The 19,420-nt window shown below is 40.2% G+C and overlaps 1 protein-coding gene across 1 annotated transcript in view; it reads left to right on the top strand.

Moving 5' to 3' along the window:
* Positions 1 to 365: 365 nt before the first annotated feature.
* MYO3A (myosin IIIA) overlaps positions 366 to 19,420 on the top strand; it is a 117,018-nt gene continuing 97,963 nt past the window's right edge. The window contains 3 exon segments of the mRNA XM_032100904.1: positions 366 to 513; positions 8,533 to 8,715; positions 13,514 to 13,648. Of these exon segments, the coding sequence (XP_031956795.1) occupies positions 8,548 to 8,715; positions 13,514 to 13,648 (303 nt within the window). The 5' untranslated portion in view covers positions 366 to 513; positions 8,533 to 8,547.

Below are 19,420 nucleotides of genomic sequence, written 5' to 3'. Positions count from 1 at the left end.
AGATGTGAATTATTTTTAGAGGGCCAGGTAGGTCCATTAGGTTTCCTCAGGGCAGCGCAGCCGTAGGCAGCCCCAAGGCCACGAGCCGCAGCTCTCCCGTGCCAGGCCAGCAGCCTCGCTCGGCGGCCGCCGTGTAATCCCCGCGGGGCGCATCAGGGTGCAGGGGCTGTGACCCAGCTCTGGAGGCGGCCGGCCCGGGATCCCGAGCAGCCGTGGCCGGCCCGGCTGTGGGCTCAGCAGCCGCCGCCGTCCCGCCGGGAGGGAGCCCGGGCCGCCCAGGCGCCCCCGCCGCGCCCTGCCCGGGGCGGGCCGAGCCCCCCCGGCTTTGCCGGCGCCTGCGGGGGATTAGCGGGGCAAAGCGCTCAGCCGCCGCTGACCCCGAGGCGGGACGGCAGCCGGGCCGGGGCCGTCCGCAGCAGAAGGACGGTGAACCCGAGGCACAGTGGCCGGAGGCGGCGCGGCCCCAGCCCCTCGGCGGGGCTGGCTCTGCAGGGACCGGAGGTTTCGCGGCGGGTAATCCCCGGCCGGGAGCAGCGGGCAGGGCAGAAGGGCGAGTCCCGGGGCCGCTGCCTGAGCAGGGGCTCGCGATGGAGCTGCGCTGCCAGGCGGCCACGCCTCGCCGAGGGGCTTCGGGGCGGCCCCCGCGCGATGGTGGCCCGGCCCCCAGGGGTGGCGCGGCCGCGGCCCGGCCGGTGCCGTCCGCAGCCCCGGGTCGGGACGGGACGGGTGCGCCGGGCAGGGGCGGGGCGGCCTGGGACTGCTCGGAGCCGGGAGCTCCCGGCACCGGGGCATGTGAGGGTTGCCTCTTGCGGTGTCTCATTCTGATGAATCGTGCTTTTTTCTACTTTTTGTTATCCTTTTTTTTCTCCTCCTTTTTTTTTTTTTCCTTGTGAGTGAGTTTCTGGTTAGAAACGCGTGCGGAGTAGTCCGGAGAGATGCCTGGCCCGCGTCGTGCCCGCGGTGAGAGCAGCCGGGCACTGCCCGCCCGAGGGACACGCGGGGCTGCGGCGTGACCGTGGCCTCGGCAGGACACGTGTGGGGTCTTACCGTGCCCAGAGTGCACTCACGCCCCGTAACTTCTTGCCTGCTAATGCTAAGTGCTAGCAAGTTTGCTTGTTGTCTGCAATGCCTTCCTTATCTTGCTATCAAGTTACTATATCGCCTTAATTTCAAGCCCTGACAAAGCTCATTGATACAGCAGCTAAATTAATTTCGAGTTGCCACTTTTCTGCTGTTAGAAGTTCTGAGAAATAGAGAGTGAGTGAGGTCACACCATATTGATTCTTATGGCCTTATAAAGTTTTACTGTGTTAAAATAGGAAAACTAAGTGATGCCTTGGCTTTGAAAAACAACTTATTTGCTAATATATTGATCTAGTGTTTAGTCATTGAAAAATTGTTCTCATCACTTGCAGTGCCTCTCTTCTGGGAGCCACAAAATTAGCTGGATATAATTCAGTTCATGGATTGCTAATGTCGGTTCATTACTTCTGGTGGCACAAAGTCTGAACACAATTTGATAATGAACCGTTCCCCCTTCCGTTATTAATCTTGTTTCATGATTGTAATGCCCCTGCATAAATATTGTCTGTTGGATGACAATTGCCACAAAAATCTTTAGCTATTACTTGTTTTCAAAATATCAGAGCTCTTAGAATTGACTACAGTAATTAAATTTAGCATTTTGTTTCCTTGTTCTTTCCATACCCTCTTCTTTTAACTAAAGGTTGGCTTAAAAAAAGTTGGGGTCCTGTACTGGTATCATGTATAAACTCTGAAGGATTGCAATCTAGTGGTTAGCCTCTATGCATGAGAATAGGTTGAATGCTTACAGCCCTCGCTGGTTCTTTAACTTGTTGCTTAAAAAAATCCCCTCCTCTGATGTAGTTTCCTTAGAACCGTAAACCTCAACATGCAGTGTGACTTTGCCTGTTGTGGGGCATGGCAGAGAATGGATGAAAAACCAAGGTGGAACCTAGCACTGAAGTAGATCTCTTGCCCTCTGAAAACATTCAGAGAGTGAAGAGCTGAAGCCTCCCATGAGCAGGGCTGGCCAGTTCAGTCTGCAGCAAGTCAAAATGTCAAGATCAGCTGAATAATAATCAGCAGATGAAATGTCAGTGTGGACACCCAATATGCATTTATCAATAGAAGGAGATCAGGTACTGATACCACACAGTACTGCTTCTCTACTGTGTGTAGAAGTTTTACAAAGGTCAAGGAGTCCAGAGGCATCAGATGTCTCTGAAAGCTGTCTTGCTTTGTTGGGAAAGTTGTCACTGGATAACAGTCACCAAAGAGAAGAAGAGTTTTTAGAAACAGAAGAAGCAGTTACCCAGCCTTTCAGAGAGCGAACACTAAAAGGTGGCCTCAAAATCAGATCAGTTTCTTCCTTGAACGGCCCTTAGATTGATGTAAGTACTTTGAATTGTGCCCAGGAAATATGTTGTCTGATACTTGCCTAGATTGATCACCACTCCTTGCCTCCAAATGCTTTACATAACCATTTATTCCTGCATTTACATTAATTTAGGGTTTGGTTGCTGGGTTCAAGGTTTGCTTGGCAGTGTCATTGCATGGTGCTTGCCTTGTCTGTGCATCATGAGACAATGTCCAAGTTGCCTGACAGCTTTCAGGTGATGACGTGGCTGACTTGCAGTTTCTTTGGCTGTAGTCTGGAGCTGATACTCATTTTGCCAGTTGTCAAGCTAAAACTCTTTATTTCCAGCATTTAAATAGGATAGAATTAATTTACCTTAACATGTCTGCATCTGAAGCAGTGTAACTGGCCTTCTGTTGTAGGCAGTGGAAACTGAGCCAGTAGAATCAACAGTGTCTGGAGACGAAGCTGTCTTATGCTAAGATAAATGCTACCCAGCTAAGGTGAATCAATTTTTTATTGCTTTGACTGAAATGGAATTAAAGCATCTAGCTTAGGTTCAAATAGGTGTATTCTACACATCAGCTAAGGTGAAGCTCACCTAAATTAATGTCTTGTATCTTTCTTACTTGTGTAAGCACACAACAGCGAAAGACATGAACTCACTGTTAGAGAAGGTTGTTGATTTTTATTCTTTGTCTACCATAGCTGGGACTAAAGAGATTTTTTTTCCCTCTGGAAGGTTTCTTGCAGACGAGAAGGACAATTGAAAGCAATGGGGAATATATAGAGTGGAAAGTAGTAAGCAAACTGATGTGCAGTTGAAGAGGATAATTCATCTAGACATATGGAGAGTACAAAAATAATGTAATTATGCAAATTTGTTGTTGTTTTAGAGTGAAATTATAATGCTAAGTGCATTCAGCTTTTGACAAATGAAGTAAAAAAACCAGCCTGCAAACCTCCAAACACTTGTCTTTAAGTGATGGCCAAACTAGATAATCTGCTCACACTGAGCTTAGATTTGAATATAGTTCCCATTCAAATACAGGTTGCATCACCATTGAAATCAGAGGCTGAATATTCCCCCAGAATTAAACAGGGGTGATATTTGAATTTCCAGAGCAAAACTTAGTCTTTGAATGATGGCTAAGATAAAATACTGCATAAATCATTCATTATAGCTCTAGCTGAGAACCTGAGCTGCAATCCATGCTCTTAGTTGAATAATCGAATTATTTGGACATTTATCCAGAAATTGCTAGGTGCTAGTATAATGAAGGGCATATTGTAGCCTCATGCTTTTTGGCTTGTTTTGAGAATTCCATGTGGCAGCCTTTAACTTTCTTACTAAGTACTTGTCAGTGTGGCATAACTCATGAAATAAGAAGAAATGTGGTTTGGGATTTGATTGTGCCATTCCATTAAGTATTTGAAGGCCCCACTGTGGCTTGTGATCAGTGTCAGACCAAAGAACTTCCAAACGAGATATTGGAAAAAGGCAATAAAGGTGGTGAAAAAGTGAGGTGAGATGGGGTTTTTTATTTTATATAACAAGCTGTCTATTTTTGTTTGTTTTGGTTTTGTTAGTGTGATTACGTTTTCTGGCATCCATTAGGCAAGAGGTTTAAGTTTCACAATCTGAAGGAATGCATTGTGTCATCTCTGGAGAGGTAACAGACCTGACAGGCCATGTGTGCCAGTGTTCTTGGCACCTGACATCTGCCAGTCGTGACATATGGGAAGATACCTGGCACTTGACAGGGCAGGATATGTGCAGGAGCTATCTGGTTAAACATAAGTAATGTTTGCAATGTGAAGGAGAGAGTGATGTGAACAAACAAAACAGAAGACAACCTCAGTAGGTGTGTTTTGAACTGAACCAATGACATCCTGGTTCCAGTTTCCAAGACCAGAAAGTTGTGGTAGCCAGGAGACAAGACAAGATGCTGATGGGAACCTAAAGGCTGGATTCATTGTGTATGTGAATTGCTAATCATGTAGGCTTCCTGTGTGGAGAACGATGAATGACATGAGGCAAGGGGACTCTCATTTTATTAGCTCTTTATGGAGGAAATGGGTATGTTTTCCTCCAAGTGAGATGAAGGTCCATTCAGAAACTATTGGGGGGGAAGGTTTATAGTTTATAAAGAAGTTGCACTTCTTTGAAGAATTAGGTGATATGAAACAGTAGTGAAACTATTGGATTAGCATACAATATTCTGTGTGAAATTCAGGCTCCGTGTGCTTTCAACCCAGCCATCAGAAGCAAAACCTATTGTTTATTCCCACTTGACTGTGTTGTCTCTAATGCTCTGTGGCCTTGACTGCAAAGTCCTCCACAGGGCCATTGGTTTGTGTCTGAAGCTTTGGGTGTGATAAATGTCCTTCACTGAATTGCCTTGGCAGCAAAGAGAGTCCAGAGGAGATATACTATGTTCTTCGGTAGGCTTCCACTTCCCTCTCCAAACTGACTAGATATTGAAAATGATGGAGAATGCAGCCGTCTGCCAGCACAGCTGCTGAACAGGGCATCTCTGGGTATCTCTAATATTTGGCCTGAAGTCTGCTGTATAGGGTGCATATGTTTGATGTGAAGCAAAAAGTCACATAGGAATGACTCATAAGAATTCTCACCCAATTTGTTCATGTAACTGGCACCAAATCCCCCTCTCAGAGAAAAAAACCACCAACCAACCAACCAACAAAACCCCAAACCCTGTTTACTTGGAACTCCAAATGTATTTTTTCCTTGCCTTGAATATCCTGAATTTAATTGCTGTGTCAGTCTGTTTGGCTCTCTCAGACTTACAGGACAATGTACTCTGTGATTTAAACTTTGTTTCATGAGCTCATTAAGAACTTTAACAAACACAACAAAGAGGGGCTCAATCCCCTTTTGCCCAGGTCAGTCTATCATGTGAATTCATTTATTCACCATTCAAGCCATAAGGTTTCATAATTTATAACCTGTAACTCTTAATTTGTGCACCTCCAAGCAAAACCAAAAGAATAAAACCTAGCTGGGGCTAAGAGACTGCTTATCCTTTCTCCTATGTCACGGTGCAAGTGTCCCCTTTATCACACCAAGAAGCAGGAAAACCTCAGCAGTCAGGCTGCTGTTGGATTTGCTTCTAAAGCTTTTTGGGTAAGCTGATATTTTATACCTTCCAGCTTGGAGGTTTGGCCTATATCATTTTCATAAGTGAGCAGATTCTGGGGAAACTGCAACAGGAAAGATAACAGGAGACAGAGATTTGCTGGTGATAATGGTGCATAATGCTCATAATGGCCCTTGAGCTCTTTCAGGCCACCAGTCTGCCTACTTGGTGCTCTTTCTTTGACTTACTGGCACTGTGCCCAGCATCCATCAGGCCTCACCAGCAGGTTAGCCAAAATCTGAGCAGAAGCTGGGTCAACTGTCACGCTGAACACACCAGAAGTACTTTAAAAAGGTTCTTTTTTTCCTAGAGGTTCAAGGGTACATTCCCAGCTTAGAGGTTTGGATCAAGTTATAAATTGTGGTGGCTTTTATGTAAATTTTTAATGGTGAAGGGTATGATAAATTATCCAATTGGTTGGGCATCCAGACACATTCCAGGAACAGTCCAATTTATCAGTGAAATATGAGATTAAATCATTATCAGCTTTCACAACTTCACTGAGATGTAATAAAATATTATCCATCATCCAGAATAGAACACTTGAAATCATTCTATTTAATATATTTTTAATAATAGAAGTGGAAACTAAACAATTTATCTGCAGGGACTTGTTCTTAGACTTGGTGAAAGTGAGGAAACATGGTATTCAGTATGGCTTATTCAAGTTATGATTTTGAAGCTATAAATCAAAACAAAGAATGAGGATGAATAATTCTTTCTGGAATAGCACTCTTAAATTATTGAACTAAGTATGACAGCTCCTGAATGCATATTTGTTAAGTATGTGGTGACTTACTAGATGATGTAGAAGACTAGATGATGTGCAACTGGTGTGACTTTGAGAAGAAAACAAAAGCACAAGGGAATTTCTCTAGCACTTTTTCTCTGGTAGCCAAATAGCACCTGCAGGATCATGTTTCCTTAGCCCTTTAACATTTCTCATTGTACTGGTCTCTGCAGACAAATAAGCAATTGATACTGGGAAGTCAATGAATTTCAGCTTCATTCTGTCAATGTATAGGGAGTTAATGAAGCCTGGGAGGCTGCCTGAAGCACCAGGTCGGAATGTTACTTCTTAGAGTGTTCTACTTCATGTGAAACATCTCTACAGCAAGGTGGACCTTTGCTTAGGCATGTATTTGGAGACTGAAGATATCAGAGTTCTCTGCTTGGCTCTGGCACAGTCTAAATATGTGAAGCTGCTCTTTGAGTTCCTGTGTCAGAAGTGCTCCTCTTCGAAAGGGAGGAATTCAATCTTTCTTTCTTCAGCGCTGCATATCTCCTACTGCCTGGGTCAGAAGCTCCTGTGTTTTCTTGTAATGTGAGACATAGCAGGCTCTAGATTTTGATGGAAAATTACATATTCTGTAGAAAATAGCCTATATGTAGACAGGCTTCAATATGGTTTGGATGCCTCAGTTCTTATGAACGCAACCATTGATACCTTTTTACTTTTTTCCCTCTTAAAAGAAAAATCACTAGTTACAGACTTTAGTGTCCAGTAAGATCTTAAACAAATAGTTAGCCTCAATTTTAAAACCTAAAGTTTAAATACAACTTCAAAATTTCTCTGTTATTATTGAAACCCTCAAAGCAAGGGTTTGGGATTATGAATCCTAATCTCTTTATCATCCCAAATTTAGTTATTGTTTTGTGTAATCCCAAATATGAGCAAATTACAAAGCATTTATGAATATGAATATATATGAAGTGATTAAAAACCCCAACAGAATGACTGTATCTGAGCACTACTTTAAAGGCAAAGAAAAAGAAAGTTAAAAAAAATTTGTAACTAATTTGTGTTCATTTTTGGGGGAAGAAATGGCTTTGCCCGAAAGTGGTGAAGTTCCCAAGGCATGGAAAAAGACTAGGTATAAGGTAATGAAGAAGTAATGCCTTAGGAAAAGACTGCAGTCAGTGTCCTGACTCAGGTGAGTCTACGTGAATCCCATGGGACAGAAGAAAGAAGCAAATTCTGAATCTGGAATGGAAAACTGAGGATTTACTTATTACAGATGTATGTCTCTGGATCTTGATCTTTACTTTGACCTTAACCTGGAATAGTATTAAGGAAGATTCATTGTATCAGGTAAAATTGGGTCATTTCATTCCCACAGTATTTGAAATCAAGAGGTTGGGCCACTACAGGTTGCAGCACCAAGTACACAACAGATGGTTGCAGGTTTCCTGGTGAATTGTATCTGTCACGGACCAGGGCATTGGTGTTATCTGGTCAGTCAGTAATGGATACAATTCAGTCGCTGTAAAAGGTGTTTCCTTTACAGTATGTAAACCAGTTGTTAAAGATGTACGTTGGTAAGTGTGTTCCCCGTGACTGAGAGTGCTTGACTGTCAGAGGACCATAGCATTGTGAAAAGATCTGTCACTTTGATCTGCTTGGCCTTTTGAGATCTATGTCATAATTCAAATGCTAAGAGTGGCTTGTAAAAATGATTGTTTGCTGTAAGAGTTTGAATGAACCTAATGCTACTACTTAGGATGTGTTGTGTCAGTTTCTTTCCACTTCTTGCCTGATTCTTGGTAATGGACCTAAATTCTTTGGGATTTTATGAACTTGACTCTCATTCCCCCATCCCCCCAGAGATCCTGGAGTGACAATATATATTCATAGAAGTGCATGGGAAAGCTTCTACTAGCTTCACTCAAACTTGAATTTGGTTCAAATTATCGTTTGAATTTCCCTTCATTTGATATTGTGTTGACTGCACAATATCAAATGAAGGTATGTGCAGTCAACACAGTATCAAATGAAGGGAAATTCAAGTGCAGCAGTTCTTGTTCATTATGCTATCTGTGCAGGCACACTATATGCACTATATGCACACTAAATGGGAAGAGAAATACACATTCCAGCCTCAAACACATTTCTAGTGTTTGAGGCTGGAATGTGTATTTCTCTTCCCATTTGTAGGAAGCAAATTGCTATCAACCATTTGTTGAGTGAACATTGAGATCTCTTTTTCCTAGGAGCCATCATTTGAGATGCTTCCGTTGACTGGAAAAACAATAATATTTGATAGCTTTCCTGATCCTTCAGATACCTGGGAAATAATTGAGACTATTGGCAAAGGAACCTATGGAAAAGTTTTCAAAGTGTTAAATAAGAAAAATGGCAGCAAAGCAGCAGTCAAAATTTTGGATCCTGTTCACGTAAGTTACTTTTATTATACCAATACTTGGTTAATTGTGTGTTTATGTAGTCTTTTTTCTCTTAATCTTTGTAGATAGTTTGTATTGGAAGTGACAGTGAAATGAGCTGTTTCAGCCTGCGATGTATCAGGCTAGCTATCAATACATTTTTCTTATCTTAAGTGATCTTGGAAGTGGTTGCTTATGGTGAAAGTCAGAAATACACCTAAACTTTATTACTTTTACCTTGTTATCCCTTGTTTTTCTCTTGTTTTCAGAAGCAGAGATGATTATTTTCCTTTTCAGTACTAGGAGTCCTAGCTTATTTTATTTTTACTGTTGTTTCCTTTCTTTTTTTTTTTAGTTTTTGACATACTAGCCCGTAAGGAAGTTACGTACTTCTAAGTACTTGAGCTATACCTTCAAGCATCTGAGTACATGCTTGTAGCTAAGTTACAAGCTATGAGTGATACTTCAAAAATAAAATAGCATACTTTATTATTACTGTTTATTCTGTGTTTTCAGAATGTGCCAAAATATGTAGATGTCACAGAGAGATCCATCTTTTGAAATGGAAAATGCAAAGGGATTAGCTCTATGCACAAAGCATTAGGCTACTGGGAGATGGAATTACGAAGTTGTAGAGTATGATTTCATTCTTAATAACTGACATTGGTTAGATGGCAGTATTACTCAAAGAGTAAGGAAGAACACTAGTCTGGTTTGTAAAGGCACACCCCACTGACTTCATTGGTGCTGCACGTGGCTTGAGACTTTACTTGAGAACGAAACGTGGAAAAGCAGCTGTTCCTGTTTCACTGGCCTTTTTGAAAGGCCAGTGCACTCCCAGTATGGGTTTGTGAGGTGTGTGCTTCCATTGCATGACCTCTGGGCAGGAAGGGACGAGCATGTCATGCTGTGTGGACCCTACAGGTCTGGACCTGCACAGCCACACAGGGCTTTTCTACCTCTGCACATCACACATATGGTCCCATGACATGAAAGTCCATGGAACGTGTTGGTGAAAACATAGTGTCTTCCATTATCTTTGCTATGTTTCTTTCTGATCTGCTTTTAATTTCAACTTGCTTTCAAAGCAACAAAAGGGTGCTTATCTCAATTCAATACCACAACCTCTTCCAAAGTAAACATAACTTGCCGAGTGATAAGCATCTTGATGAGTTCAAATGCATTGGAAACTATTTTTGACTCTCTTGCTTTCTGTAAACAAGGTTCTTGTGCTTACAATGAATAGGCACGACTTCCTTCCCATTGGTGTTCATCTAAATGCCTGTTTGGCAGGAAATGCTTTTGCTTTCCTTTGTTTCACAAGTGTTCAGGAGTGATTCTTAAGTGGCAGCTGGCTATGGCAAGAATTCCTGAAGGAATCGGTGAAACTTTCAATGTACTGTACACTTTGGAGGTCGCAGAAAAAGATTAAATGATGATGATAGAAAGAGAAAAGAAATAATAAAGCTGATGCTAGAGGAAAAAGAAATAGATTAAATGGGGAAAAGGAATAGACTGTAAAGAAAATGGAAGAAATAGAATGGATAAAGATGGAATATAAGAAATTGAAGACATGCATATATATAACTGATGAAGACAGGTTCCTTATTTTAATGAAAAAATGGCAGTAGCACAGTCAACATCATACTTCCAACACTTGACTCTTAACTAAATGTTTTATCCTTTTTATTCTAAGAACACTATTCTTTGGCCTCTCCTATTTACAGGTTGTCTGGAGCAGCTGCTGTGCCTCCATATTACTGCTGAAATGACAATCCTGTATTGGAAATAGAGTGAAAGCAATAAACAAGTTCTTTTTATTTAAACTGAAAGTATTATTAATGGCTGCAGAGGGAGCCATTGCAATGAAGAAAAAGATACTTTATGTATTTTCTTCTTTACATTTCACAGTTATTTTTCTTTGAAGATCGTTTCAGAATTGTGCCACCTGAGACTAGAAACAAAGCAAAAGAAATGTGGTTTGGTTTAACTGCTATTTTGAAATTAAACTGGGAACCTACATTATCATGGGTGATATAAAACTGAAATAAGCATTTAATGTTTAATCCTTATAGCACAGATTCTTTTTGCTGAATAACAGCTCAGCTTTTTGAAACTGAAACAGGAAAGCAAAGGTGTTGAAATGAGAACATATGAAGATGGAACTGAGAAGGCTTAATCTTGTCCTCAGGACTATAAGTAAATACCATTGTACTTTAGAACTCTTAGCCAAATTATTCTATATATAGGATAAAAATATTCAGTCTGCCATTTCTAATACAGTTATTTTGTGAAGGTAATTATGCTAAATTCAACCAAATATTTCAAGGTTTTTTTTCCTTCATAAAATACTGAGAAAGATTTTTTTTTTTTTGTAGGCACAGAATGAATATTCTATTCATTTAATTTCTCCTTATAATTGTAAAAATCTCATAAAATCTGAGTATCCCTCAGGAGACAGAAACCTCTATTAGTTCACAGTAGAACAGTGGGCTAATTCTCTTCCAATTTCCCCAAGGCAGTCAGAACTATTGTATGCTTTGTTTTTAATTTCTTGGCTTTTGACTGTATTTTTTTTCCTTTCTTTTATTTTTGCCAGATGCATTTTCTGTCTTCATCCCTGCTTCCACTCTTTCTCTTTCCTTTCTCTGCCACCTTTAGTATTTTGGTTCTTTCTTCCTCCCTTGTATTTTTCTTCTGTATTCTGTATTTTGCTTATAGGAAAATTACCTTAAAGTGAGTTCCTCCTTTTTTAGAAAGAGGAAAATTCCTGCTGTTTTTCAGTTGTTCCAATAACAAGATCTCTAAAATCCTTCCTTGCGAGAAGACTTATCCTGGTAATCTTAATATGAAAGTTTAATGGCCTGATCCATGAAGATACCAGTGACAGAGGAAGTTCTTGGAGACCAGTCAAGCTGGTCTCAAGACAAAAGGCTTGTGTGAGGAACTTGAATTGGAGAGACCTGTATAAGAAACAAGTGAGCAAGGTCCTCTTGGGGCAGATGTGTTGAACAGAATGAGAAGGATCATCCTTCATTGGGAATGCAAAGCATCCCCTTTCTCTGCCATGGTCACTTCTATTTGGCTGTGCTGAGACAGGTTTTTGGCACTGAGTAGATGCTTTTCACTGATACGACATCCGTTCATATGTATAGTGGAGCTCCTTCTTCTAGAATGGATTTTTCACTTCTTTTTGTGTAGTTGTAAATAGCAAATTGTATTAAAAAATGTTTTAAATCTGAAACAAGTTTGTTAACTTTTTTTTTGAGATCTAAATGAGGGGGAAATGGCTGCAGGTTTTTTGCCTTTATCTGTTGACAGGAGGGATTGAATATTTTGTCAGTGTGACTCAAATGCAGTGTAATCATCATCCCTCAATAAGCAATTCCAGTGCACAGGTGAGAAGGGTTTACAGAGTCATCCAATGCCTGCTAAAGCCTGCCAATGCCTGTGTCCATGTTTGGTCTGAAGGGATTTGTACAGCTCCCAGTGCATGTGTTAGTAAAACTGGTCCTCATACCTCACCTCCAAATGGGTTTCCCTCACTGTCTAAGAAACCCAAGGTTTGTAACGAGAGTCTGACAAAAAGCCATGATTATTATAGTTCAGTAGCAGAACCCAGAGAGATCATGGATGTCACCAGCTTCTATGACAGTAGAAAATGACAAAAATTCCCAGATAATTCTAGAAAGTGGGATGGCAAATGAATAAGATGTGGCTGCAGTCATACTTCTTCATGGACAGAGAGGTAGAGAGGTAGTTCCAACTGCACCATTTCTAGCTGGGGTTTCCATTAAGACTAAAGCAGGAACGTGATTTCCCAAGGCATCTGCATATCTACCTGCTTGTGGATTGCACTGGCTTTGCCTTGAAATCACAGAATGGTTAAGGTTGGAAGGGACCGATGGTGGGGTCATATGATCCAACCTCCTTGCTCAAGCAGGGTCTTTCTAGAACATATGGCACAGGACGTATCTGGAGAGTTCTTGAATCTCTCCAGAGAGGGACACTCCACAACCTCTCTGGGCAACCTGTTCCAGTGTTCTGTCACCCATGCAGTAAAGATTTTCTTCCTCATATTCAGGTGGAACTTACTGTGCATGGGTTTTTGCCCATTGCCTCTCATCTTATTGCTTGGCACCACTGAGAAGTGCCTGGATCCATATTCTTGACACCTTCCCTTCAGATGCTTCTGGATACTGTTGAGGTCCCCTCTCAGTTGTCTCTTCTCAAGGCCCAGCTCCCTCAGCCTTTCCTCGTAAGATAAATGCTCCAATCCCTTAATCATCTTCATAGCTCTCCTCTGGACCTGCTTCAGGAACTCCATGCCTCGCTTGTGCTGCGGAGCCCAGAACTGGACACAGAGCTCCAGATGTGCCTCACCAGGGCTGAGTAGAGAGGCAGGATCACCTCCCTCAACATGTTGGCAGTGCTTTTCCTAATGCATCCCAGGGTACCATTGGCCTTCTTGGATTCCAGGCCACACTGATGGCTCATGGACTGCTTTTTGTCCTCCAGGACCCTTGCTCCTTCCCCAGTGTCCTGAGGGCTGCTCTTTCATATCCCATGTGTTCATTAGTTGAAATTTATAAGGACAAAATAAAATTTTAAAAAATAACTGTTTTGTATTCACTAAACAGAACCAGGCTTTGTAGCTCTCTAAATGGTATATTCATGTTCTATTTGTTTTTTTCTTTGTATCATTTCAAACTACATTTGAATTGACAGAAAATACTTTGTGGGTTTTTTTTTTTAATGGCTATCATTATTTATTTATTAACTGCTATGTATTTATCATTTCTGACACTAGGATATTGATGAAGAAATTGAAGCTGAGTACAACATTTTGAAAGCTCTCTCTGATCATCCAAATGTAGTCAAATTCTACGGCATGTACTATAAGAAAGATGTGAAAAATGGAGACCAGCTTTGGCTAGTTCTTGAGGTAAATAATACAGAAAAATAGGAGGTTTATTCCAGTTGGTATTCCATTGATGGGTATAAACTCAATGAACAAGATGCAAGTCATTTGTTTAATGGGTTTTTTTGCATGCAAAATGATAAATGCTGTTGTTTAGTCTTTTTAGTGTTCTGATTAAATTGTCTGCTCTGAGTTCAGCATTCTTATCTTGATATTACACTGATAATCCTGTGCCTTCAGAATTAGGATATAAATTCTAATAAACTCATAGGATTTGCTACCTAAAAATTCTAATAAACTCATAGGATTTGCTACCTAAAATCTTTCTTTGGTGAAAGGCTTGCCATGAGAATCTTCTTGTAGTAGCAGTTCCTTAAATATGACTAACATATGATATAGCAGTTAAAGAACACAGTATGGTGATTTTTTTCCAAATGAAATTATAGAAATTATTTAACTGAATTCTTTTTTTTTTCTGTGGAAGGTAAATGCACAAATAGATAAATAAGCCAATAAGAGGAGCTACTGCCCAAATGCTGTTGAAAGCAGTAGGATTTCCTCAAATTAAGTTCAGAGCAATGTGCGTTTGTCTTAAGTTTTGAGTAATCTGTGAGCAAAGAGCTTAATCATTACAGTTTTCATAGATTCGCAAGCTATTCTGTAAAAACTTCCTCTTTTATCCAGAGGAAAATGAAGAATATCTCTGACAGGAATAGTGTGCTTTTCCTAAGAATCAGGAGTTTTGCTGTCATTTGATCAGGGTTTGATAAGATTGAGATTGAAAAATTGGCTGTATTTTATGATTTTTCATCTAAGTAAATACAAATCTCCTACCAAATATCCCAATGATACAATGGTATCTAATCCCGGAAACAAGCCACCAGTAATGTATAAGTTCTAAAAAAATCTATTCCAAATTTTTATGTGTTCCCTTGGAAGATGTTTTTAAGAATTGTTTGCATTGAATATCATAACAAATTATTAGGTTAGACTGACATCAAAAGGTATCAGGTCTTTGTGAAGTGAGCATCTTGGAAAATCCAGCTTCCATTGTATCTGCTGAGCATTTGAAACTCCCATCTGTGAAACTTCTGGCCTATACAGGATGGGTGCCAAACAGCCAGGCTGAAACAGACTGGCAGGAAACAGTCAAGTGTTTATATTTTAGCTTTTATATTTCACATGAAGTGATGTTCTTTATGTGAAAAACAGGAGTCTACATGTGGAGTATGTTTTATATTTACTCTTTTCATGCCAAGCTATACACGTGCAAGTGTTAGTATGGAGTGTGTGGAACAGTATTGGATGCTTCCTGTCACTGCACGTGTAGATCCATGAATGCAATGGATTTCAGCTGGTACGTGTAGATATGCATAAGTAGGAAAATAAATTTCACTAATGACTTTGGTGAAGCTTTCCTGTTAATAATAGTGTATGTGAAAGAAAACTGTCATAAAACAGATTTCTCTGTTCAAGTGGCACCTTCTTTTCAGCTTGTGTGCAGCTTTACAGGGCCATTGCAGTTTGCTTTTCACAGCAGCTATTAAGGTGTCCTGCACTTTATCAGAATGAATATCTTTTCATCATCTCCATTTTGTGCTCTTTGATTGGATCCATGGGCAGGACGATTTGGGGGGAAGGTTTCTCAAATTCCACTAGGAATGGGTTGTGATAGATGGCAAAACTCAGCATTTAATAATGCATTTAGACCCACCACTGCTGTTTACCAACAAAGTTACTCACTGGAGTGTTTGAATCCATATATTCAGATGTTTGGGTTTGGGGTTTTTTTCCTAGAGGAAAGAATCTTCAGCTTTTTAAGACATGTCCCATGCAATGTATTTTTAAGAAAACCACCTATGGGAATGAAAGTGAAACAAGAAAACATCTGTACAGAGTACCAGTACTCTTGACTTTCAGTTCTGAAATACCCTTCTCTCTGTAGGCTGCACTCAGATAAGCTGAACATCTGCTCCTCTTTGGATGTTGTTCTAATCACATTTATAATACAGAACGTTGCTGGAGGGAGGATTCCTGCCAGGTGCATTAAGCTTTGCCGTGTGTGTCCAGAGACACAGGCAGACTCTGTCCTACTGAGTCTGTTTTGGAAATAAATCCCATACGTGGGATGAATCAGCTTAGCAGTTTGATGTCAGCAGACAGCAGCATGATGACGCAGCTGAGGCAGAGTGTGCTGTAGCCTATTTCTTTCTGCTCTTGATGTTAGTTGAGAACACAAAATATCTGAGATAGTTGGAGATCATTTGATGGAAGATGGAGCAGACAGGAATCATATCAGGCCCTAAAGGTGAGCATGTAGGTCAGGGACAGGTGGGGACAGCAAATGGCACAGGCCTTGCCTGGTGCAAAGAACAACCTAGGCTAGAAAGAGTGAAGGCTGAAAAGCCACAACAAGGTAAGTGGTAGTTATTACACAGCTTTTATTTGCTGCTGTAAACCAGAGGCTGGAATCATAATGTGACATATTTCTATAGTTCATTTCCTAGAGAGATCAGGTAGAACTTTAAGAAGCATCTTGGTCCATTTTCAAAAGATGCAAAGTTACGCATGCCATATTTGAGATGAATACAAGTAAGCTAGTGTATTTTATGGTCCTCAATATATTTTTTAAGAAATAGAGGGAACATGCATTATTTTTAAAGTTAAAAAAACTTATTTAATGAGTTAAAACTTATCTTGGTAGGGGAAAAATTTTGGAAGGAATGACTTTCCACCCAAAAATACAGTTTTGTAATATCAAGGCGTATTTTAGAAACCTCTTGTTCTGGTCAGGTAGAGGGAGTTGCCAAGAAGTGTTACAGAAATACATCCTTTTCACTCTGGGGAATGTCAAGAAGACTGACAAAATACTCTTTTTAGGTGTTTTTTTTCCCCCAAAGTGTGTATGTGAACATTTCAAAAACATTTGCAATGTCCTGCTGAGTTAGACCAATGATCCATGTGCCTCAACTTTCTGTGTACTGCGGTGGCACTAGAAGATGCTGTTTAGGAAGAGTCTGTTGTCCAGTTTTGCAGTCCATTTCCCTCATGCTTTCCAGCAACCATGATTGCTGTATTACAGATGTCCCAGACTATTCCATTTAGTATCCATTGATGGACACACTAAACCTGATGATGATACAGGCATACTGTACAGTCTCCCCTTATGAGCATACAAGTTGAATTTTTGCATCACTATTATATGCTGATTTCTATTTCTATAATATTCCACATAGTAGAATATAATGTTTTCAACATTATGAAAATATTTCTAAATCTAATTATATTTCAGTGTGAAGAAATTTAGACTCCTGCTCATTTGAGAAGGAGGAATATGTTACAGTTTCCAGTGGATTCCAGGCTCTATTTTCTGACCAGCTCTGTTGTTAAAAAGTTCCTGCTGAGTAGTTGGTGCAATCTGTACAGATGCTGGTTGTGCAAAGTCCAGACTGAGTGAATCTGATTCACCTTTGTTCTCATGTAGAACCTTTACTTGATGTAGTGTAGTCTTCACCAGAGAAATCTTGTGGGAGTGTAGAGTAGCTTGTGCTTGGAATCTGCTTCTCTGAAGAGGTGTCATTTTAGCCTTTCCCTTTCCCTCAACCTTTTAACATGGGAAAAATAATTAAATAAATTGATAATTTGTATAATTCTGGATTTTTTCAGGCAAACTGGTATACTTTGAGTTTCATCTTCTGGATGTTTCTTGATGTTAATTGAACATGCTAACCAGACACTGGTAACTCAAAAGAATTACAGAAATATTGTCATGATGGATTCAGTTGGCAGCTATGTTTGGTGATTTACAATTTGCCTGAAGTGATTCAGATTTTTTACTTACCTTTGATCACTTAAAGTTAATATTAAGAGGAAAAAAATTGAATGTACAAATATCTAAATTCTCTTTTTAAGTCCTTGGAATGCTTCTATTTGTGATTTTTTTTCAGAAAGAGGAAAAAAATCTTAAACCCAGTAAATAGAAGCTCTCAGAAGCTTAAATTAAACTAGAATACAGGAAACTAGTGCATCAGTTCACCTGCTACTCCTTCTGCAAACATAGACAAAGTAGAAACCCATGGTTAATCAGAGGAGGGACATTGTAACAATTGTAAAGGTAGCACCATACAGAAAAAAGGAATAAAATGCCGGTATATCAAACTGCCAGCCTGCTCTACCAGGGTTATGTCGGTCCATTACTACTAGTTTATTTCCAGTGACTTGCCAAAATGCTTGTAACAGGGTAAGAGCTGAGAGAGAACCTGTGAACAGACTGTGCTGTGTTACGGGCACAGAGTAGCCCACCAGTGCAGTTCTTGCCCAGTTACCAATCACAAGGTCAGTTGCCTTTGTCTGGTGAGGTGTTTAAATATAATGAGAATGTAAGAAGCTGAGATCCTCTTATAAAAATCCTTTCAGGTTTTGTGGAGATCCTTTAGAAGAGCTACGATTGTTGAATTTGCCTAGAGATGGAGAGCCCTGCACAATGTGTAGAGTATCAATTTTTCACTCCTTTCCCGTCCAAAAACTGACTTCCTAGCAGAGAGCTTTCATCAAAGGTATAAACCAGATGGAACAAATGGCTTTGGGAAAGGAGAACTGAATGGATAACAGAAGTCAGTTGTGATCTCAATCAGCAGCAGACATTTGTGTCAGCATTGTAGTACAGGAGAGTTACTAAGGAGGATTTGAAGGAGGATGGTGCTATGATTTTCTGTTTTGCTTTAGTTGCTCTTTAAAAGCAGAAAGGAAAACATGTTATGCCAGCAGATAGCCAGCAATGGATGCCAGCACTGTGAGCTGATCAAGGATAGAAGTAGATCTCTTGCTGCATAAGAAATGGTATTAGAACTGCTGTGGGTTTTGACAGTAAAAGCATCCAGCTCATGTTTGATGTGACTGAGAAAGGGCAGCCAGCATGAGGGTTCAAAGGAATAATGGCATGGTTGGAGATGGCTGGTTAGGGATAAGTACTCATTAAAGCCAAGAGAAGAAGGTGTTGCAGTAACTCCTAGGTAAAATTAAGAATGCTGAACAATACATGTACATTGCTGTATCTGTCCTGGAGTGAGTCTGCTGTGCTGTTGCACTGTTGTATCTGCCCTTTGGAGAGAGAAATTTAGCACATCGGATGCTTCCAGATGTTTGCAGATCTAACTGTGGTCATAAAGAGAGCCTTAGAGTTCATGGAATATTTATAAACTTTCCTCACAGTTTCATAAATGAACAGTGACAGCACAATTTACATGTGTGTCAGAGAAAAACAAGTATAATTAATGCCCAAGTTTTGTGTGGTTAAAAGTCTTGGATCCTTCACTGACCTACTATATGTGAAAGATTTTCTGATCATGTTGCCTTTTAAACATTGCATGTAATTGCATTTCGTTGCATCAAACTCACTGAAGTGCATCCTTCTTATTTAAACAACAACAACAACAACAACAAATCATCTGCTTTGTTATATAATGTCCTATCTATGGAATATATTCATGTAAGGAAATAACAGTCTCAGCAAGTCCAGCTGCTGAGAGGATGGGAGGTTTTTTTTCCTGCTGCGGAGCTGAGGTGTTAATATTGCAATTCTAGGTTGCTGTGTGGTTTCTACAAAAGAGAGCAACAACTGTCCAAAGATCCAGTTATTGGTATTTTTCTTAAAAAAAAAAAAAAAGACTAAAATATTTCACTGCTGTTTTGTACCTTAACTTGAATGAGGCTTCAGCTGTTTGAGAGCTGGAAGTCTGGGTGATGTAAAATGTGAAGAAAGACAAGAAATTATTAAAAAAAAACCACCAAAACCCC

Source organism: Corvus moneduloides, chromosome 1 (genome assembly GCF_009650955.1).
Source record: "Corvus moneduloides isolate bCorMon1 chromosome 1, bCorMon1.pri, whole genome shotgun sequence".
In the NCBI taxonomy this organism is placed as follows: Eukaryota; Metazoa; Chordata; class Aves; order Passeriformes; family Corvidae; genus Corvus; species Corvus moneduloides.
Note: the sequence above shows the minus strand (reverse complement) of the source record. Positions and strands in the feature narration are given on the sequence as shown.